The sequence below is a fragment of the Carassius gibelio genome, chromosome A1 (genome assembly GCF_023724105.1).
Source record: "Carassius gibelio isolate Cgi1373 ecotype wild population from Czech Republic chromosome A1, carGib1.2-hapl.c, whole genome shotgun sequence".
NCBI classification, from domain to species: domain Eukaryota; kingdom Metazoa; phylum Chordata; class Actinopteri; order Cypriniformes; family Cyprinidae; genus Carassius; species Carassius gibelio.
This window is the reverse complement of record NC_068371.1, coordinates 3,771,665-3,795,724: the sequence shown is the minus strand read 5'-3', so window position 1 is coordinate 3,795,724 and position 24,060 is coordinate 3,771,665. Positions and strand designations below refer to the sequence as shown.

Genomic DNA, 24,060 nt, shown 5'->3' with positions numbered 1-24,060 from the left:
CACACATATACAAAAATACAAAAAATAATCATAAATATCGGAATAAGCACACACACACACGCACGCACGCACGCACACACACACACACACACACACACACATAATATGTGAACAAGGAGCTCTAATAATAAGTTACCTGACTTACCACAGCTTGAGCTCACTACAGCTTTAATGCATTTTAATTTTTTTCCCATTTTTATCTGACCCTCTAACTTTAGCACTCACTATTCTAATTTGTTTCTTTAAAAAATCTTTTTGTATTTTTCTAATCTTTTTGTATTCTATTTTCTTTTAATTTATCATACAGTTATTATAAAAAAAGACCTCTATACCTAGCTTGCTCTATTCTCTTTCTATTCTGTGTTTTTTATTTATTTATTATATTATTTAAAAGCCCTTTGTGTACTGCATAACTGAGACTTGTTATAGCACTTATATATCATTGCTCTTTTGTTGTTTTTGATTGTCCTCATTTGTAAATCTGCATTAGGAAATGAAAATTCACCCTATAAAGTCATAAAATGCAACTTTTGGTGAAAATTACTTCTCTTGGCTAGTTAGTATGCAGGACTTCTTCAATCATTTACTCCTCCTAATTTAAACCCTGCACCTTCATGCTTCTGTGTTCATCTGCCACCTTTTTTGTGCAGCACCCTTGTTAGATGTCAGTGGTAAATGCATTGTCCCATATCAGTCAGCAACATAAAAACAACAACAATCTGACTGTTAGCAAAGTAGGCGAAGTTGATGCAATAGAGGATTTACTAATGGTGCAAAGTCATAAAACATACATTCTCCAGTCATTTAGATGTCATTTTAATTGGGTGATTACTGCATTACAAAGCCAGTTTTCATTGCTGGAATCATTCATTCACTCACTGGTAATTCTTTCAATCATGCATTCCTTTTTACTTTTTCTACTACTACGTTATTTCCAAGGATACAGTATGTCTATGGCTTACAAAGCATGCCTTATAGGAAGAGAGTGGATGGCAGCTTTTTAATATTCAGACAATTACTGGTAGGTAAATTACTTTGCAGTTAATTTAGTAATTTGATATTTTGTCAAACTCAGATTTGTAATTTTCCATGTTGCCTTTGAAACATTTTCATGAATTATGCATTTTTATATAATTGTTGTATAATTATGTGAACAGTGTTTTGTGAATTCCTGAAAATTATATTCTTAAAACGGTGATAACTCATCAGTGTAAAATAAATCCACACTAGCAAAAAATTTCCCACAAAATAATCTAATTATCTAAATAAACCCCAATTCCTGAAGTCATAATTGTAAAGAATGTGCAAAAGTCAATGTAAAATTTTTTGAATGAATCTGCATTCACTGCAAACTCATTCATCCATAGGCTTTGGTATATTCTTCAAAAGGAACACATAATAACATTACTGGCAACTCAAGTAAAAGATGTTTGTATTTAGTAAACATTTATAACCCAGGTGATTATTGCAGAAAGATTTTTTTTTTTTTTTATAACATTCCCTAATAGACAATAGGTATAGCAGAGAGAAGATAATATACTGTATGTGCATAACACTGGTAGTAAGAAAGCAAGCAAAAGATAGCAAATATGACAAAAGAAGCAGAGAATGTTGGAAGATACATTATGCAAAATCCCTGTCTATGCTTTCCTCATGAAGCAGAATAAATTACTGACAACCATAGAACAAATACAATTATGGTTTAGAATTACATTCAATACTAAACTTATTCTTCAATTATAAACCTAAACTTACACCCAACCTATAAATACTGTAAAACTATTTAGAAATTCTGGCCTCAGTATAGTTCTCATTACAGGCTAATCAAAATGGCAGGTTTTATATTTCAGTGCATGTATATGTGTGAGTGTATAGTGCACGCTTATTACTGGTATGGCTTGGACACTGCCTCAGTGTTGATGTTCTTTACCACAACAGGAGGCTGTTCCATAAAACAAGTTTTCCAAATAAGCCAGGCTTTTTTCAGTTAGTCTGACTTGCCAGTTGATTTGGTTCAAAATAAGTTTGACTAAGTAAAACAAGCCTGGTTTATTTGGTAAACTTGTTTTATGGAACAGGCCCCAGGTCTATCTGAGTTGTTCTCACAGGTTTCCCACCGTTTTTGTGGGGAAGAGAAAATACTCAATGTAACTGTTGAATGGGCAAAGGGCAGTAGAGTTGTCAAAAGTAACAATGTCGGTTCCTGTTGGAACTGAAATTTATTTCTTGCTAACATTGAGCGCTGTTATGTGGATTCTGTTCACCTGGTCAACAGATATGTCTGCTACAATGATCTTTGAGTCATGCTCTTTAACGAGCGCTTACACAGATACACGTGGGAGCATTTGAAAGCCATGTCGTTCAGTGGATCCATCTTTGAGCAGATATAGGGATCCGCTGATAGACATGGCTTTTAAACGCTCCTGTGTGTATCTGTGTAAGCGTTCGATGCAGAGCATGAGGTAATGATAACTGTAGCCAATCACGGACATATCTGTTGAGCATGTGAACACAATGGCCAATCAAACCTGTTTGCGAATCCACACAACGGTGCTCAAAATACTAGCGGAAAAAATTATATCATCACAATTTTTTACATTTCAGTACAGACATCGGTACTTTTGACATCACTAAAGGGCAGTGAGAGTGCGAAAGAGCTGGGTGAGGCAGAAGACTGAGGTTGTTAGTGCAGTACACTGGCGAGCCAGAAGTTTAATACTGAGATCATGACAAGTCTTTCTTTCGCTAGCACTTCCCACTAGCTCTGCTGCCCGAGCAAAGTCCAGATACGTTTTTGCAACACTTGCTAGTCCTGTAAGCGCTTGGGCATGGCGCTCCCTGCATCGCTGACAGTTAGAGAAACATATACATACACTTGTCAGCTGTACTAGTGAGCGGAAGCTTTCAGACAATGATTGAAGTGTTTCCTCTGGCGTTTGCCCAACTCTGACTACGCGTTGGCATCCAGCTAAAAGCCTCCGAGCCTCTGCATGTAATCGTCTTTTGTTCTCTGAAAAGTGAGCCACACAGGCATCCCTGGGGTGCTTGTGGACCCCATCTTGGTTTTTCATAGCGCCAGCAAGAACATTTAAGAGGGTATCCACATCCCTTTGCAAAGAAAGGAATCCTGTTGGTGGTAGGGGATATCGACGAGTCAGCAGCGAAGTGATGATATCTTCATGAGGGTGCGAAATGAAGCAGTCAGGAGCATTTAATGGAGACAGAAGGGGACTGAGCTCTGTAGAGGACGATGCAGGCAGTACTAGAGGTGGAAATGAGGGCAATGGAGAAGATGGAGAGAAAGATGCAGGTGATGGAGAGAGGGAGGACAGAGGGACAGATGTCTGCACAGCATCCCCCGTTTCACCCTGGCTCGTTCTGCGCGAAAACTCATATACAGTGAGTTCATCGTCAAAGCTGGCGCTGTCAAGAACTCCACTGAAACAGTTTGTGTATACTGTATGGCAGACCTCTAAAGGTGTCTGAGCACCTTCCATTACAGTGTCACACCCCATAGCCAGGACTGAGCTGCAACTAAGGTCTGGCTTCTCATGTTGATTTGGGCTGAGCAAGGATTTTGGCTGGGCTATGGTAGGTTTGGACTGGCAGTTTTTGAAAACCCCACAGCTAGAGTTAAAGTTATGGGGTGTTGTGCTTGAGGGTGGATGGCTACATTCTTGTAACCCACTAGATGTTACCACGCCCCAAAGTCCATTTAAGTTCTGTGTTGTAACTTCTACGGACGAGGGGCTGAATTGGAGAGAGTTGTTTGCCCTGGAGCACATTTCAGAAAACTCTTTAGGTTTAGTTTTGGTTTTCAGCTGTCCACATGCTTTGAGGCCAATGTGGCTGACCTCTCTTACCTCCTCGATGACCTCAGTGACCTCTTCAGATACTATGGTAACCACTTTTACCTCTGTAACTTCAGGAGAACCTTCATTCAACGTTGCATCCTCAGTTGCCTCTTTTGCTAGTTCAACTTCATATTTTTGTAGTTGTGTTTCTGAAAGTCTTCTCACAGGTTTAACACTGCCGTTGCCATTAGAACTGCCATTGAGCATTTCCTGGGAACGTGACAAGTAGAGGGGAAGGTTCTGGATCTTTCCCCGCAATGTTGAGGAAGAGAGTCGCCCAAGGATGCCGGACGAACAGGGTGTAAGAAGGAACCTTTGGGCTGGGTTATAAGACAGAACACCAGAAGACAATTCTTGGAGTGAAGTGTCACAAATATTGTCAGTTTCTTCAGATTCTGGTTCTCTGACTCGCTGGGAAAATAAGTGCCTTGATGGACCACTACCAAGGGATCCAGACATACTCTGACTCCTGGTCCTCTCTGCTGGTTCCACTGAGTGCTTTCCCATCCCACATTTTAGATGTACAAAACTGTTCACTCTGTCTACATCAGGGCTTGTGGTGTATGATATACTCGGGACATGGAAGTAGGATAAACTTGATGGGGATATCTGGCCTAGTCTTGGCAGTGAGCTGCTCTTTTGAGTCACTGAACTGCCCTGGAAAAAATCTTCCGTTTGTTTGGTTACCTTATCATCTCTTTGACCAAATAAAACACTGCTATCACACTGTCCTTTAGACATATCAAAGAACAGGTGGTCTCCAAACAGTCTCTCAACTGGACCTCCCACTGCACCCTCTTCTTGATCATCTCTGCTATGGTTACTGGTGCTTACTTTATCCTGTAGGTTTATGCGGGAGCGTACTGCTACTATAGCTGGCGATGCAATAGACATTAGTTCATTGACTGATTTGAACTCCATGGAATCTGGTTCCATCTCTATAAGTTGCTGTTTCCGCTGATATGATTTGTTTGTGTGTGATCCCACTTGTGTAACAGTGGGACTATGTGGTCCTGATCCATTGACTTTGGACGGTTTGATGGGTTTGGATTCCAGTTGAGCTGGTTCTCCTTCAGAATGAGTGAGGGATGAGACTGTTGGACATGGACCTTGATCTGAGCATCCGCCTTCAAAGCACGTCATTCGGCCAGCACCTTGGTTAATTGAGTAGTTTAGGATGCTATTTCCATAGCTGTTTTCTAAATGATCCTGTTCCGGGAATGATACCAGGGATGTGTAACTTGTTTCCATGAATGAGCGACGCTTTTTGGATCTTTTGTTGAAATTTGACAATTCAACTTGTGTAACCATTTTATCTTGCTCCTTTTGTTTCTTCTCCCTCCGGCTTGGGTGCTTATGTACTTGTATGTTGCTTGACTCTTTGGAATTTTCTATAAAGAGAAATATCAGCAAATACATTTGGTGAGTATTTGTTAGCAAAACTCCACATGACTATTTTTCATATGATTTACTCAATTCTTTAACTTCTACAACATGTCATAGAAATATTTTGAGAACATTTCATGGGGTATTTCCCCCATGTCATACCTCTAGCTAAGGAAGTTGAGCAGGGTTTTTCAGCTGGTGTGAATCTTTCCTGAGCGTCAAAGAACTCGTCATCTGAACTGCTGTCTCCAAACCCTGGTGGGGGTTGAAAAATTGGCACTGTTTCTGTCTGATTTGCTTCCCCTCTTTCCTGATCTGGTTGTGTTTCCATTGGACCTGAAGGAGATAGGGGTTGTGGAAGGATCCGGGCACTGTCTGGGGTAACATTGGTGCAGATATTGTAATAGTGTCTAGTGTCTCCTTGTTCAAATGTGAACACATAGTCCACAGGTGGAGGTGGGGTGCTTTCAGGACATTTTCCAGGTGACTCCTTTTCATATTTCTCATCCTCTATTCCCAACTCCTCACAGTCCTCCTCTTCACTGGCTGCAGGGGGACTAGGTAGACATTCAGCAATATTTGAGAGTGCAGGAGAGCAAAAGAATTGGTCTATATCAGGTTCACAATGGGAATCAGTAGAGCACATGTCACTTTGGGAGTGAGAATCTTTGCTGCACGGATGTCGTGGAGACAATGACGGTGAATAGCGATCTTCACAGGAGTAAGAATTTTTCACTGGTAAATGGCATGGGCGTCTGGTTGAAAAGTAGGTCATAAGGTCGTCCTCCTCCAGGGCATCTATAGAGTCACTCGACATGCTGGTCATGAACTGTGACTCAGTTTGGTATGAATCAGATGTTTCAGATGATGGGTCATCGACAACGATGACCCACTGAGGTTGTTCAGGGTTTTTCTCTTGCCCTTCGTCTTCTTTTTCTGTGCCCACACTCTCATCATCTATTTCTACTGTCTTTCCATTATTACCATTTATAGACTGATGGCTGGTTTCTTTGTCCTCCTCCCTTTCCTTCTTCTCAACCACTTCCTCTTTTTTGCCTACTTCCTTCTCCACCTCTTCATCTTTTTCCATGTGGCTTTGTGCTTTTTCGGTTTCTTCTGGTAGCTTATCATTGGGTTTATCTGCTGTGTTGTTGCTTTTGGCAGTGCTAGCAACATGAGCAAGGAGAGCATCCACATCTGTGTCCGAGTCGTCAGAGTCACTGCCACAGTGTGACACATAACCTGTACACAATGTCAGAAGCACAGACAAAATTAAGATACAGTAAATCTCTTTGCCAGCATGCGAACAGTGGTCAACATTTTTTTTTACAGTACCTTAGATATACAGTAACAATGTTTTCTCTTGCTTCAATAGGATTTACATTATTCAAAATTGATTAAAGATTTGCCAGACCAAAGGATTCAGTAATTCAGTACCTTCCTCTGCTGATATGCGGTGGCTCTTTGAATTATCGGACCAGGGGAACACACTGATCTGGGGGTCCACAAGAAGTCTACAGTATCCAGCGACTAGACACAATAAATCTTTAGCTGCCACTGACTCCATCAGCAAGGTTATTGGCTGAAGACAGGAAAATCGTGACAATATTAAAAAAAGAAAGCAATGAAAGAATTGTACATATATGTAGATGTGAGTATGAGTATGTACTGTAATATATACCTTTATATCCTGCAGGTAGATCTTGACCAGACTAACTCTGTCAGACTCAGGTAATATTTCCACTCTGGTAATAGAGCTAAATTCAGTTAGGGTGGTCATGATGCTCAGCTTGTGGTTGATCACCTGACTGACCCCATACTGAGCTCCCACCAACAAACTCACGACTGACTCCCTGTCCTGCAGCTAGTTAAACAGAGAGAGAGAGAAAGAGAGAGAGAGAGAGAGTGAAAGAAAGAGATGTGATAAAGACTGTGATGTATGAAAGAATGGACAGCAGCAATAAATGAAGGAAGGATAGGGGATAAACCAAAAGGGTTGTTACGAACATTTGTATGGAAACAAACATTGATCCACTACATTTCACATGTCACATTAAAGCTATCTACATTTACATTTACGTTAAGTTATTTATGTGAAATTGCAACATTTATTTGAAATGCAAGAACGGTCTTTGAAGTATCAGATAGAATGAGTTTATGAAAATTCTAACAGCATTTTGGTGCCATTGTTTTCTAGTAAAAGTGTGTTTTTATAGCATTTTATAGAATTTTTTATAGCATTCTAGCTATTATTCCATGCGATGCTTTCTTAATGTTTAGTGAAAATTAAATATACATTTCCTCACATGTATACAGTCACTAAAACACGGAAAAAATTCACTACTGTTCAAAAAGTTTGTGGTCAGTGAGAAAGTGTTTTTTGAAAGAAATGACTGTTAACTCTCTAACATCTTAAATGCCATTTTCAGTGCTGATGTGGGAGTGTGAGTATACAGATGAAAGATGTAAAGCCAATGCATGTGTAAATGCAGGTGGAGTAAAGTTACTGTCAAACTTTTACTGCAGTTTAATTGGTTTCATTTTTGAAAGTGGCTGTTAAGACTCAGAATGCATCTCTTACCATCATAGTGGCACTAAAAGCCTTTCCTCCATAGGACTTGACTTCAGACATCTCATTCATGTAGTTCAGTCTAGCTTGATCCACTGAGATCACCTATAAAAACACATTGGAAATAATGTAAATACGTGTCATACTGTACTTCAATTTCAAATAATTAAAAGAAATGGCAACACTACAGATTTTTTTCATGAACCATGCTATTTTTTCAAAGTAAAATCCATCATCTAAACCTAGATTTAGTATCATTCAGTAATGTGGCATATATCAAAACAATTTAAAACCATCACTGGCACATACTGCCACAGGTTTTTAATTTGACAGTTTACTGTATATTATGTGCATGATTTACGTTCTTGTAAATCATTTATGCACACACCTTTTGTTTGGGCTCCTGAGACAGAATCTTTTTCATGTGGTAACTGATGGCTTTCTTCAAGTCCTTCTCTCTCATGTTTCGCAGTAAGGTGTGGGACACAAAGCTCTCAATACCCCACTCCTTCCTTCAGAGAGAAATAGTGCAGAACAGAATAGTGTCACACTCACTTTAGGGTTATGCAGTACATTGGAACTGAAATGTATATGCTAACGCCAAAATAGTTATGAAGATAGCAATTAATTATTGGCATTGAATTATTGAAAATATTGACTCTAATTTAATTTCATCAGATCCCTATTTAACCGTTTATTTGTTGGCTGAAGAATCAATTAAGTATTAGTACTCTTTAATGCATACAAAAATAAAAAACTGGGGTTGCCAAACTTTTACCATATTGTAACAAAATGTAAGGATTTATGGCCTGGAACTAAATTAACATTTGAAAAGTATAAATGCCATTAATGCTATAATGCTAAAACACTAATCTACTGAAGTACTAAAATCTGTTTTGCACCTTTATAATACACTGACCACCACTTAAAAATAGGTGTATTTCACAAGCTAAGGTAAATACTAACATATAAAAAGTGCATGTAGTCATTCACACATAAACAAAACATCATGGTAAAACACAGCACTGAAATAATGCAATAAAGTTTACTTTAAATAAGATTAAAAAAAAAAAAAATCCCTAATTTACATAACTGATGAAAAAAAACAAATCCATGAAAGAAGTTCAATTTTGTCTAACTTAATAAATTTTCATATGCATTTTGATGGAAAGGAAATCCCACACATTTTTTTTATCAAAAACTACTTATTCATATACCTATGAATGCATACATATTTCTTTAAATAAAAAGCTTACCGACCTTAAACTTTTCAACTTTTCATTTACTAAGAATAATAACAAAAAATAAATAAATGCAGCAGCAAGCTTTCTTATGTTAGTGGAGATAGTATGGACACTTACAGCACAGTGTGTGTGTGTGTGTGTGTGTGTGTGTGTGTGTGTGCTCACATGATGGCTTTCAGTGGTGTTTTAAGGGATTGTCCACTGCTGGCTAGTTTTTCCTGAACATGTAGAGCAGCCAGTCTGAGAGCAGTATTACATTTCATCTCCACTGCAAACCTTTCCTGCAATACATCACTTACACTCTACACACACACACACACACACACACACACACACACACACACATTCAGATGTTTAGATTGGGACATATCATATACTTCTATTGTTTTATTGGTAACACTTTAGAATAAGGTTCCATTAGTTAATGTTAGTTAACTACATTCGTTAACATGAACTAAGCAAGAACGATCCTTCTACAGCATTTATAAGTCTTAGTTCATGTTAATTTCAACATTTACTAATGCATTATTTAAATCAAAAGTTGTGCTTGTTAACATTAGTTAATGCACTGTGAATTACCATGAACTAACGATTAATAACTGTATTTTCATTAACTAATATTAACGAAGATTAATAAATACAGTAATAAATGTATTATTCATTGTTTGTTCATGTTAATTAATACATTAACTAACATTAACTAATGGAACCTTATTCTAAAGTGTTACCGTTTTATTATACAGATAATTATGACAATTTGCTAACCCCCAAAACAATCTTTGCTTTATTCATGAATACATTTTTCCAAATTGAGGCTTTGATACAATTAGCTCACATTTGAGGAAAAACCGGTCTACAAAAGTATGCAAATAAACATACTTCACAAAAAAAGGACTGTATTTTACATTAAAGAAATAGTTCACCCAAAAAGGATCAAATATCAATTAACATTAAAGTGACTTATTTTTTACAAAACACTTACTTTCTTTACACAACCATCACTTCTGGTAAAAATACGAGTCTATTTTCTATCGGACTAATAATTGTCTGTAACTGTGATTAGGATTAGGATTTTTGTGTATAGGTCCTTTCCGATGAAGAAACATCTCAGATGGCCTGAGGGTGAGGAAATATTCAGCCACAACAAATTTCTGGGGTAAACTATTCCTTCAGAAACAATCTAATATCAGTCAGTGGTGATATTACTTTAAATATCTGCCTGTTTATACACAGTCACAAGCACGCACCTGTAAGTATAGATACTCAAAGGCCACAGGATCTTCTTTGAGCATGCTTGTAAAGTCTCTAGGTAGAAAGCAAACACGGAACAGACATCTGTAGTCATGAGTCTCCTTCTTTTCAACCACCTGCCAAACATAAAGAGTATTAGATAGAAATACTGTATGTGAGCCAGTAAACAAGTGTAGAAAGAAGCAACTAAAGTCATTAAAGGAACATTTTCATTCAAAGTGAAGATTCTTTTATTTATAATCATCCTCAAGGTGTTTCAAACCCTTATGGATTTGTTTTTTCTGTCAAACCTTTTGAAACCTTCTGTACCTTTTGAATAATCTCTTCCTCGTGCAGGAGAAACAGTTTGCTGATGCTGTATTGTTGTTCCAGCACCAGAGAGAAGTGTTCAATACGGCTGATCGAGAGTTTCTCCTTCAGAGTCATCACTATGTCCTGATGGAAAACACATTTCAGAAGAGAAATAATGAAGCATGTGAAATTATATAGAGAACTGTAATGCACAACACCTGTTAAAGCTAAGAAGACCGGTACAGCGATGGTATTTTTTAAATGTAGTTTATTACTATGATACAAAAAAGACCTTTTCTGTGGCCATTACTCTAGTCTCACATGATCCTTCAGAAATATTAAGTTCAAAAGAACAGCATTGTAACATTATAAAGGCCTGTCCTGTCACTTTTGATCAATGCAATGCATCGCTGCTGAATAAAAATATTAATTTCATTTTAGTGACCCCAAACATTTAAATGGAAGTGTATATAACATATAACATGGCTTTACAAATCTATTTGTATTTTTTATTTTTGCATGTGGATGCCAATTAACATTATAAAACAGGCAATATAATTAATACGGACTGAAAAATAAACATAAGACTATAGTGAATAAATATGATTATATTACCTTGACAGTGGTTTTAGATTCAAATTTAAAAGCTTTCGTTTGGCCATTCTCCAGATAGACCTTCAGAACATTTGGCAGGAACAGCAGAGAGTTACCCTAGAGGTCAGAGGTCAATATAGGATCCAAAAATCAATATAATCATTATTATATACAAATATAATAATATATGTAAAATACATGGTAGTGATAGCGCACATACTATATTAATCAAACAACTGCCCATTTCAACAAAGTGTTAAAATAATTCTGGTTAAGATAATTTTATCCGTCTCATTATCATATTAAAAAGATTAAGCCCTGTGAAAGCTGCATAAAAAAAAAAAGATAAACAGTTTTATCACTGCTTTAGTTCTGTGTTGTGCTTGATAATGGGTTTGTTTAATTAGATGTTAATTAAAAACATATCAAGTCGGGGGAAATTAACATCCTCACAGCAATCCACCAAAAGTGGATAATGATAAAATAATTATATTTTTACTTTTAGGTGGACTGTATTATGAAGTAATATTTATGAAGGTGCTCTATCATAAATATAACTTATGATAAATCCCCCACCTGTATATATTGCTGCTGTACTATACACCATGTCAGCACAGCTACACAAAGATTTTGATTAACAGCAAATGTAATATTTAATAAATTACTGATAAATCACTGACTGAGGTTTGCCCAAGACCCTCTCAACGCCTCTCTATTGTTCTTCATCTTTTGTTCATATTCTGTCTTTCATTTTATTTATCAATCATTTTTATTTATCAATCAGCATGAATGAACATAAATGTGTCAAACCTGTGAATGACCATTGACCACCACCTCCTCTGCGAACCTCACTTTAACTGGGTTCGACTTCAGCTTGGCTCTCTTCTCTGGAGTTATGAAGGACGACTTTGGCCCCTATAGCACATCCATAATGACAAACAGTACAATTATGGACATGTTTGACCTTCTTCAGTGACATACTCCTTCAACAAACATTCATTGCACAATGGCACTGGCTCTGCATTGACTGGGGCATGCCTGTCATTGAGAAATAAAGTAAGATTTGCAAACAGGGAAGCACCATGCTTCTCAAGACCCCAGACTGAGATCTTGCCCATGCATCTTTATGTTGTTTTTATACAAGGCAATTGAAGGAAATGTACAGAATTCTGCTAAATAGATGCATTTAGTATAAAATGTGTGGTTACTGGAAGCTGAAAGCATAATCAAATTAGATAAAATTCACAGGCACTTTAAATTCAGCAGAAATTTAGGGAGATTTCTGCTGAGCTCTGTATGCACAGATTTCCTCTGGCCCTGATTATTATAAAAAAAATAAAAATAAATAAATAAAAAAACTTTTGGTCATCATTTCTTCCTTCTGCCATAATGCAGCACAATACCACATCCTCCTGCCATGCCTTATTCAGACACAACAGAGACCGAGAGAGAGAGAGAGAGAGAGAGAGAGAGAGAGAGAGAGAGAGAGAGAGAGAGACATAGAGACTCTAACTGTGCACATATACACTTACCACAGTATTTCTCAGGACAGTCAGTATTATGGTGTTCTGACATTCTCTGTCAATAAACGAAAGAGTATGGCAGAATTACTGGCACAAATGAAGCTAAAGTGACCAGATGTCATATGTTCTGAAGATATACATTTATAATAAAAATGAGAAACTGGACACCTGGATTTTACTCATTTTTACTCATAAACGCTCACATACCTGATGATGTCAGCAGCCTGCTCTGTAGATAGATCATCGACAGCAACATTGTTAATTTTAAAAAGCTGGTCACCAGGGACAAGCTTTCCATCAGCAGGGCCACCTAAAAAAAACAGACAAACATATCATGATACTGTAGTTCTGTCAATAATTTGTACAAGGTTTAGAATTCAATTGCCAACCTGATTTGAGACAGTAATGCTGTTTTATAAGAATGTTTGTGGAAAAGTGTTAATGTTGTCCTAATTACTGGCTGATGGGTAACCAGATGGCTTTAGCCATTCCAAGAGTAGAGTTTCCTGTAGACGAAGCTCTATGTGCCAAACGAGTCAGCCAACATGTTGCTCTACATGCAGGCTATGCATGCAAATAGCTGCTGGGTCACATTTCAATCATCAAACGTATGCTCAGTCAACATTTAAAAAAAAAATGTTTGTATTTGCTAAATCAGGTTTCTTTGCACTATTAAACACTTTACAATAAGGTATCATCTCTTAACATTAGTTAATACATGAACTAACATCAACTAACTATGAGCAATATATTTTATGAACTTTTATTACTGTTACTTATGTTAATATTCATGTTAGTTCACGGTGCATTAACTAACGTTAGTCGATACAACTTTTGATCTTAGTAAATGAATGTAAAACTCTTCTATATAATGGATACGCCATTAAAAAGTACACTAATTGATTCATCTGCAGAATACATCTTAAAATATTTTAAATTGAAAATAAATGATTTTTACGTAACTGTACCTTTAATATGAAATTTTCTAAAAGATATAATACAATTTGACTCAAGTGTATTTGAGCAATAAATATATTACAGCAGTATCCTTTTTGTAGTAATGGAAGCGTGTTTGGGTAGCTAATGCACGCTAGCTGTTTTATCGATTTCCATGAAGGGCTTGTGTGCTGTATATTCAGAATTTAGCTTCAACCTCAGCAGGGCTTTATTCAGCTTGTTTAGAGTGCTGCCTCAGATCAAATGCCTCAACAGACCTGGTCACTGTCTTCATATTACAATGACATTTCATTCAAGTTCATAAGGTGTGCATTTTCCCACCAACAAGCTAGCCTGGAGATTCTCATAGCGGGATAATGCATGGTCAAAGGTCTCCTGGCTGTTACCCCTGTGAGTGTTATTCATAGCTAATTTGGAAGTCCTACAGTTACCAAAGCCACCTGGCTGAGATATAACGCTTAACTTCAGTGCTTTCATTCCATGTAAGGATTGATAAAAAGGATGCCAAGAAGGCTCGGAGGAGTGCAGACTTTTTACAATCCACAGTAAATCCTATAATAAAATTAAAGTAGTATTTAATTAATAATTGATTGTGGAAGAACCTTACTACACTGTAAAAGACGATTCTTCGAAATTCATTTGAGCTGATGCATGCATTTCAAGAGATGACGGTGTGTGTAATGTACCTTCTGTCACGTCCAGCACCTGCGGTGGAGTGTGTGTTGAGACTGTAAAGCCATGGGAGTTAAGGGTGGGGTCAAGGGGGATCTTAACAGTGACTCTAATTGGACAGCTCCTCTGCTCCTGGGAGCCATTATCGGCAACTTGCCCATCTTCTAGCACACGCTCTCTGTGTACAGACAGACAGAGAGAGAGAGAGAGAGAGAGAGAGAGAGGGAGGGAGGGGGTGATCCTATTAAACACAAAAGAAAAAGAAAGCAAACATACTCATTCACACAATCTTTCTTAGATTTATATAAATGGTACCGGCTGATGGACTCTCTGGAGCGCCGAAGCCAGCGTCCCACCACCTGCTCTACTCTGCTGGTCCTGCGAGATGGTGAGCGACTGCGGTCCCGCTCCTCCATTTAGCTACACACAGGGTGAAAGGTCACCATTGGGGCACTATTTATTGTAATGGAAGAAAGGTAGTAATTAGGGATGCATCGGCCATGTAATGTATCGCCCAATAATCGTATCGGCTGATTAAAACAATAATCGGCCATTGGCTGATTGTTAAAAAACAGTTCATGATCAGGGCTGATTCTATCCTGTCAATCAAAAAGGGAGGAAACCATGTCAGGCTGCAACTCGTACTGTGTGGAAATATATTATAAATAGGGGCTTCATAGAAAGTGTTACCAAAATATAAAATATTTGTTTACCTCATGTCATGTAACCATTAAAGGGATAGTTCACCCAAAAATGAATATTTGCTCAGGTAATACTGTTCAGTTTCAATTAGCATATATAACATATACATATATATATATATTTATATATATATAATGTGTGGTCAACCTCTCTTCTCCGTACTGTCGTATGAAATGTGGTATTTCTTTATATTGTAGTTTCTGCATATTGTGGTGCTGTTGCAGAATTGCTTTTTATGTAGGGTTGAAGTTTATTGTGCTTCAATATCAAATATGTCCCACCGGGGAATGTGAGAGACAATCTGGAGCCTCGTGGTCAACAACGAGAAGAACCAACAAAGAAAAAGATAAAAAATAATATACTGTGACAAAAAAGAGAGAGATCCCAGGAGATCATGACTCATGATCACATTATGTTCTCAGGTTACACAGGATTAGGATCTCACTTTCCATTTATTTTACTGCTGTCAACAATGTTATCAATACTGCATACAGCACATCAAAGCTGTTAAACTGCACTACTCTCCAGTCATCTTTACTAACCACCTACTTTTTCCACCAACCCTGTTTATATATAAACATCTTCCCATGCATTTTCAAAAAACTACAACAACACAATAAGGGCAGAGCCAAACTAACCAAGAACATTACATGCATTAATTTTTTAAAATGTTTTACAGTGAACAAAATGTTTAAATGCATGCAAAAATTTATTTTTTGCAAAAATTAACACGGTTGATTAGATAATATAGATAATAATAGGAAATGTACTGTAACAGTGGTTAAGATATACTTGAAAATGATTTTATTTCCCTCCTGGTCTTTATTTTTTAAAATAACTAACCCATAATTTCTAAACATAACTATTCTGTTACCTTAGCATCAAATGCACAAAAGAAGGATCCCAATAGCAAAAACAACAACGTGTTCTCTGAAGAGTTTCCAGAACAGTTTGTACCTCAGGCAGTTTGCATTATGAATAAGGAAAAACACCTCTTGATCATCGTGCACCTGCCTTTTTTCCACTCTATAAATCAAATTCTGTTATAATCAACTATTCAAGTTATTGCACTATTGTTGCCTGATTAAATATTGATCATTTTAATAATAAATGATAATAACATATTAGAAACTATTCTGCCTAACCACGTTGTTCACTAAAAAAAAAAAAACAGCTCTCTATTTCTTTTTTAAGCACAAAGGCGTTGCAGTTATTCATCAATAGATCCCTCTTTCTAAATCTCTCTTTAAAGCTTATACTTAAAGATAACACATCCCCCAACAACACCGTTCCGTCTTCAAAAGGATTAGGCACCAAATATTGTAGAAGTTTCCCTATACAAATCTCATTACATTTTCGGCACTATTTAATATATTTTATTCATCATATATGTTTCAGCACCGTCTTAATCAATAGGGTTATTATGGAAGTATGGCCTTTTTTCACAGCAAAATCAGGAGCCAGTAAAGACCTTAAGATTATATTATATACTAAAGATAGAATTATTCAATTACATTTAGGAGTCTGTGAACTGCTAGATCACTAAAATGGATCCAGGAATTAAATCAGTGTTATAGATTTGGGAAAGGGGTGCATAGTCAATGAATTTTACAATGAGACATTTCAGTTTACTGCTCTGTCTCTCTCCCTCCCTCCCTCTCTCTCTCTCTCTCTATTAGATTAGTGGCCTGTAGAGTGGGGTTTAATTCCCCCTCACGCCCATGTTCCTCATAAAAAAAGGTCTGCTCATGCTCTCTCTCTGAGAGATAATGGCTGTACTCCATCATTAGCATTGGCAGCTAACGCTAATGGCTAGGATGAACTACTTAAAAGAATAGTCTACAATTCATTCACATGGGAGGATTACAGGTACTGGACCAGTCAGGACAGATTAAGATTACTATGTTACGTTAGCACTGAGCAATGCTAAATAGCTTAAAATCGTACACTCAGTCTATCGGTTATAGGATCCTAGCCAGTAGTAGATCTTTCAGCAGGCTAACATATGCTATAACCCTACAATGTAAGAAAAAAATACAACATTAATAACATTAATGACACATGCAGCAGCAGGTATATAGGCTGCTGTCCCTTTAAGATCTAATGCATGGATCTAATATATGATACACATATCATTGTTCACTTCACATATGACTTTACCGACTTAAAGCACTTGAATGTTTCAATTTGTAAGACTTTGAAACACATGCAAATTATTATATGATCCGTTTCACCCTTACTAGCAAGTGAACAATGAGAATCAAGAAAGGGATTGCATCTTGGCGGTGATCTATTTTGGACGTAAAACAAAATAGCCATGGGATGTTGGGCTAGCGATTTTCGATAGCCCTACGTTAAGTTTCCTTCAGCACTAAAATACAACAATACAATGTGTTAATTTGGGGGAAATTCCTGTGAACTCAAAAATTAATACAGAAAATTCCTTCAATTAGCAATTCCTTTTTTTAGAGTCTACATACACAGGATGTTACAGGCAGACGGCCCGAGAAGTGTTCTAATTGGATTAGGCATGTAAAGACTTGGACAGAGAGTTACTGCGTCACACACTGAGCCGATCACTGAGCCATTTACACACATGTAAACATACAGTACAACACTACGGATAGAACAGTATACAGAAACACACAAACACACTTACCTTAGAGTCAGGTGATACTGTATGTTTCAATACTAAAAGGAAGAACATTTTTGTGGACTGTATCACCAATTCTTCATTGCATTCATTCAATCATTTGAGTCTATTCATCAATCTAAAGAACTTTCAGATTCCTCCTTTATTTTATTTACTTTATAAAATAAACTCCTTTATTTTATTTGCTAGCTCAGAAAAACTATAAGCAGTGTGAAGAATTTTGAGGTTTTTGTCCAATCCATTTGCACTGCATCTATGTGGATGTTTTGGACCTGGACTTTTGCAGGTTAACGTGAGCAAAGAGAAAGATTCAGAAGTCTTGTTTCACCTATAATGAATTCCAGAGTGTGTAGGTGCTTTATTTTCTTCTTGATCCAATGGTCCTCTGCATCAAGACATGCTGCCATGATGTAACTCCAAAGGGTCCTCCGTTCTGTCGAAGTGACACATATAATGTTATCTGATGTTTTTTAAACATTCATTCCTGTTCCTCAGCTCTTTGTCTACTTTGCACCTACTTTAGGCTTCAAAAATAATCTTCAGAAACCTACGGGTGACGTCACAGCCACTACGTCCATTTTCATATACGGTCTATGGTTACACCTGAGATATTTTATCTCACGCTGCTATTTAGAATAAAGCAAAGGTGTCAAACTCAATTCCTGGAGGGCCGGAGCCCTAATTAAATCCTAATTAAACACACCTGATCCAACTAATCAAGTCTTTCAGACTTATTTGAAAACTACATGGTATGTGTGTTGAAGCAGGGTTGGAACAAAACAAAAAAAACCTTCAGGAATTGAGTTTGACACTCCTGGAATAAATCAACCTAAATATATGGTTAGATCATGGAAGTAAAATAATGCAATATGTCTTTGAAACAAAAAAAGCATGTTGAAAAGAACTAACTAAATTCAATAATTCATATTCACCTTCCAGAATTCACTTCCAAAATATTCAGTCTGTTTAAAAATTTGGTGTATAATATTCGACAGGCAAATTTCCAGTCCATTTTATTTCACTTTCCAAATTTGCTTCCATTAATTCAGTTGAAATTCTATTTCACTTTCTATTTAAAATTTATATTTAGTGCAATATGATTTATATTGTTTGTAGAAATAAATAATATTATCTTATATTTTAAAAAAGATTTTCCACTTCTGAATAACCTCAAGTTAGATTAAATCTTATAATGTTATTCTTTTTCAAATATAACTATATGACTATTTTGAGTCATGGGAAGCTTATAAATAAACAGTTACAAAGTAGCTTCCTCAACACTGATAAAATGACAATGGAAGTCTGAGATGGAGATTAAGAGAGAGAAAGAAAGACAGAACCATCAGGCTTGTCGGAGTCCCCTCTGAACACTTTCAGCTCCCAGCTGCTGAATAATTAATGTACACACAGTGCAAAAACCCTCTCACCCGCTTGTTCTCTGCTTTCCTTCGTTTTTCCTTCTCTCAGTGCTATTTTCCCTCATAACCACAGCCTGCCTGGTCTTTCAGAGTCTTTCAGTGCCATTACTTCATTTTTGTTACTTGTGTGTATTTCTCATTCAATCAAGCGAAATCTTTTAGGAATGCAAAACAAAAGCCTTTTAGAAAAAGACATTGAACAATGAGAGTACAGTTGTACAATGAATGAATTTTCATTCGATTTGATATGGCTGCTTTTCATGTTTTTTTTCCCGCTGTTGTATGAGCAGATGTATATTTATGGAGTTCCCAGCACTGCAGGCATCCTTCGAGCTCTCCTTAAACACTTTGGTAATCCTATCATTGCCCTTAAACTCTTCTTTCAGACTTACAGAGTGTGAAAGAGTACCACAGAGTGCACAGGCTTTAATAATGCATCTAGATAATGCTGCCTCACCACTCACACACACACACACACACACACACAAGCACAACAAAACAGAAAGACAGTGAAAGAGTGGCAAAGCAGCTTGATCTTCAGAAGAAGCTGAATGGAGGTCGGGGGGTTATAGATAAAGGATGAATGGAAGAGGGTTGAGGAAATTAGAAAAATATACTGTATAGAAGGAAGGGAAAAGAATGAGAGAAAGAAAGCTAGGAAGACAGTGAGGGTGAACAATGAGATGCTAAATAAAGACATTTATTATGATTATATGTGCATTGCATTTATTCTTTTAATTGTGGCTTAGAAGTCTGCATGGCATGGGGAGATATATATATTCGTCAAAGAAATCTGATATCATGAGTTCCACAGAATAATAATCAGCAAAGCTGTTGTCATCACTGACAATAAGTTTTTTATTATATTTATAATTTTAAACAATAACTGAACATAAAAGTAGCGCTTTAGAATGATTTTCTAAGGTTCATGTGAAAATTCAGCTTTACCATCACAGAAATACATTTTAAAATATATTACAATATTAACGCAAAGATTTGTACTTGTGTTTTGTATATGAGATTATTTACCGTGACATAAGTTTTGTTATATTATAACGTACATTATTGAGATTATTCCACTAAAAACTATATTTTTTAAATGTGGTGCTATACACTGCAATTATTAACAATCAGGAATAATTATTTTAGGGTTTTAAAAGTGTGTTAACACTAAATTAAAGGAAATCTTTTTTTTTAAATCCAGTTTAAATGTGCCAAGTTTTTATAAAAGCACATGCTTTTTATTCATGCTGGTTCCATAGTTTTGTTTTAAATTCAATTTAATTATAAAAATAATTTTTTTAAGGTAAAACATATTTATTACAAATACCATGAATTAATTAATATCTTTATGGTTTTTAGTAGTCACACCACATGGCATTTTACTTTGTCATAAATAGTCAAATTATTTGATATACTGAGATGCTTACTGAACTTGACAGACAGTCAGATCACTGTATTGACATCAGCATAAAGGCCTCACTAAACTTTATGTCAGGGGTCTTCAACCTTTTTGCAGGTCAAGGGCCCCTTGGTGGATGAAGAGACAGAGCACACATAATGTTTAAATGTTGCATTTAAAGCGTGGCCTATAGGCTGACATCTTAGACAGCGATCTCTACCACCATCATCAAAACACAAAAGGAAGGGAATATCTTGTGCATGAATGGTGTTTCATCTTTCAGACTTTGTTGCTCTGGCATCACATGGTTCCTCAACATACTGGTTTTTCCTTTAATTGGTCACACATATATATATATATATATATATATATATATATATATATATATATATATATATATATATATATACAAATAAACACACTTTTAAATTTGATCAAAATGATAGAAAAAAAACAGTAAGATTGTGAAATATTATAACAGTATACCATTTTCTGTTTTAGCTCATTTTAAAATGTAATCTATTCTTGTGATTTTAAACCTGAATTTTAAGCAGAAAAATCTTCTCCGAACTTCAGTGTCACATGATCGTTCAGAAACCATACTGATATGCTTATATGCCCCTCTTAATATTTTTGAGGAAACTTTGATTATTTCCAGGATTCTTTAATGATAGTTAAAAAAGAGCATCAATTTGAAATGGAAATTTCTGTTAAAAAATGTTTGTCTTTTCTGTCACTTTTGATTAATTTAATACATCCTTGCTGCATAAAAGTATTAATTTCTTTTTAAAAAATGGAATGGTAGAGTGTATATATGACTTACTTGACAATTTTAGATAGACTTATTTAATGGTTGCATATGTCTGCATGCATGAGTTCATGAAATCAGTACTGAATAAAAACATGCTAAATATATGTATGCTCAGTCTCTACCTCTCCACAGCAATTTAAGGCCATATTAATTTTTTTGGGATATATGCATGTGCTGAATTTATGTGTCTGTAATTGGATCTGTCATTTGCCCTGGGGGCTTCACTACCTCTCATATAGAGAGCGTAATCAGATCTGTTCCTATTGGAGATCTCCCTCTCCAAAAGCCACTTAAATGAATATTGCCACAAATTGCCCAATTTCAGCTGTTAGCAGCTTGTAAAATGCTGCTCCATGCCTGAAAGCTAGATGTGCTATGATTAAAATGTCTGTGTTATAAGGCATGCAAGAGCACAGTCACATGTTTAAAGCATTAGTGCTTGTACCAATTTTTAAGTCGTATTGAGCATATCATTACTAGATTATCAGGTTTTAAACGGGGCAGACATATGAGCAACTAAGTTTACGAATACAAGGCATCAAGAATTCACAGTATTCAGCTGCTCCTAAAAATAACAGCATAAATGAATTATGGCCCTTTCCGAAGCCTGCCGGATCTCCAGCATGATGTCTGCCCCCTTGGTTTTTACTATATGTACTAATTATTATAATTACTGGCATGTTTTGTAATGTTTGCACCTGAATCAATCAAATGTATGAAGTTTAAGAAAAAGTGTTGTGGGTCTTGCACAATAGCCGTATTTGTACCCAACTTCCCTTATGAATCATCCAAGCTACACTAAATGAACCGTGAACCTTTTGAGAATGGCTTTATATTAATATGCATTTTTGCAGAAGCTCCATCTCTTAAAGGAAACAATGAATTCATCTCTCACTCACATAAACAAGGTTATCTGGCATTCCCTGAAATGCTGTAAGAAGATAATATAATAATACTGCCTGTGGGGAGAGTCTCTCTATCATAGACAATAGAAGCGCTATTATTACAGTTTTTAACAGGTTTTTTTTTACAGACATGAGCCATGAAATGAGCGTCTACAAAACAGCTTATGTAATAATAATAATAATAATAATAATAATAATAATAATAATAATAATAATAAAAACATATTTTTGTTCAGTTGTGGCTCTATCTAATGAATATCCACTATCTATCACTTGATTGCAATGAAAAATACATCTGTGAAAAGCTGATAAAGCGTAGTGACACTGATTGACTCAGTTCCTTTTAATCTGTCAAATTCCCCTCGTCCCGTCAGAGACGCGCCTTCACCTTCATAGCGTTAATCAACAACATTTGCATGCTCTATATCACTCACCTCACACGAAGAGTAACATTTTCATGAACTATCCATCGCCTTGCGACAACAGAAGAGTCATTGGGCCGGTAAATAAATAAAGTGAAGGCGGTTTAGTCCGATGGGAGTTTCACAGAGACAGTTTAACCGTTTAATCTGCTTTCAGCGTCTGATCAGTCCGACTCTCTCTCTCTCTCTCTCTCTCTCTCTCTCTCTCTCTCTCTCTCTCTCTCTCTCTCTGTCTGTCCGTCTCTCTCTCTCTCTCTGCTGCCAAAGCGTCAATAAACACCAGAGATGCACGCATATTTCCATTGCTAGAAGGTTTATAAGCATTACGTATGTCAGCTTACTGCCCTTTTACACACAATATTTGACATTATTGTCAAAGTAATAAAAATAATGATATAAGTATATTTCATTTATGTGATTGTTTTAAATTGTGTATTATTTAAAAAAGTATTATTATTATTTTGAGACATTAAAGTGACATACTACATTATGAACATGATGAGTAGCACATGCAATTACACACACCTACACACACACACACACACACACACACACACACACACACACACACACACACACACACATATATATATATATATATTCTAATGTGCTTATGACCTTGAGAGACAGCAAGTTTGTAATAACATCAGCATAAAGGCCTAACAAAACTTTATGTCAGTGGTCTTCAACTTTTTCGCAGGTCAAGGATCCCTTGGTGGATGAAGAGACAGAGCCTAATGTTTAAAACTAAGTGTTGCATTTTAGGCCTATAATAAAATGCATATAGTAAGCCTATCACACTAATGTAATATCTGCCTTTTTTTTTTGGGTATGGTTGCATTAATTAAATAATAATCGCTTTACAAATAAAGCTACAAAAACTTATCTTTCCAAGTGTTTGGATCTGTTTGATAATATGCAGTAAGAAATAATGGTCCGTTATGTATTTTTAAAACCAATTTAGTTTGTGAAAGGACAGTGAACGTATTTACTGATTAAACGAACATATTATTTAGTCAATTTATACCATTTATATCTTGCGAGGGCCTCATTACCACGTCAACGACCATCAGCACAAGACCACGGGAACCAGACGAGTCCTCTGCACAATCTGACCTGTGTTGCAGCCTGGAATTAAACCACGCCACACTGGTTTCATTTGGCCGCTGACTGAGCCTAGTTTCTCCCAAGGTTTTTTTTTTTCTCCATTTCTGTCACAGATGGAAAGAGTTTTGGTTCCTTGCCACTGTTTCCTTTGGCTTGCTTAGTTGAGGATGCTTGACGCATTGCACAGACGCTAATACGAGACCTGAACTGGATGATGACATCACTAAATCATCAGTGAACTGACTCAATGACTCTGTCATTGTCTTCTAGCATCACTGAGAAAATATTTACCTGTTTGA

General features: G+C 36.4%; 1 protein-coding gene across 2 annotated transcripts; it reads right to left on the bottom strand.

Moving 5' to 3' along the window:
• Positions 1 to 800: 800 nt before the first annotated feature.
• Positions 801 to 22,822, bottom strand: LOC127958722 (FERM and PDZ domain-containing protein 1-like). 2 transcript variants are annotated; one of them, XM_052557716.1, is made up of 17 exons: positions 22,667 to 22,822; positions 18,025 to 18,129; positions 14,657 to 14,794; positions 14,356 to 14,519; positions 12,920 to 13,022; positions 12,722 to 12,767; positions 12,000 to 12,104; positions 11,211 to 11,306; positions 10,614 to 10,739; positions 10,301 to 10,420; positions 9,219 to 9,355; positions 8,198 to 8,321; positions 7,822 to 7,914; positions 6,922 to 7,104; positions 6,678 to 6,822; positions 5,403 to 6,482; positions 801 to 5,245 (listed from the first exon to the last, which is right to left on the bottom strand). In XM_052557716.1, exons 3-17 carry the CDS (start codon positions 14,755 to 14,757, stop codon positions 2,631 to 2,633), a joined length of 5,238 nt encoding a protein of 1,745 aa, XP_052413676.1. In that variant the 5' UTR covers positions 14,758 to 14,794; positions 18,025 to 18,129; positions 22,667 to 22,822; the 3' UTR covers positions 801 to 2,630. The 2 variants fall into 2 exon arrangements, with proteins under 2 accessions (XP_052413676.1, XP_052413751.1); XM_052557791.1 differs by lacking the exon at positions 22,667 to 22,822 and adding an exon at positions 18,215 to 18,342.
• Positions 22,823 to 24,060: the final 1,238 nt, after the last annotated feature.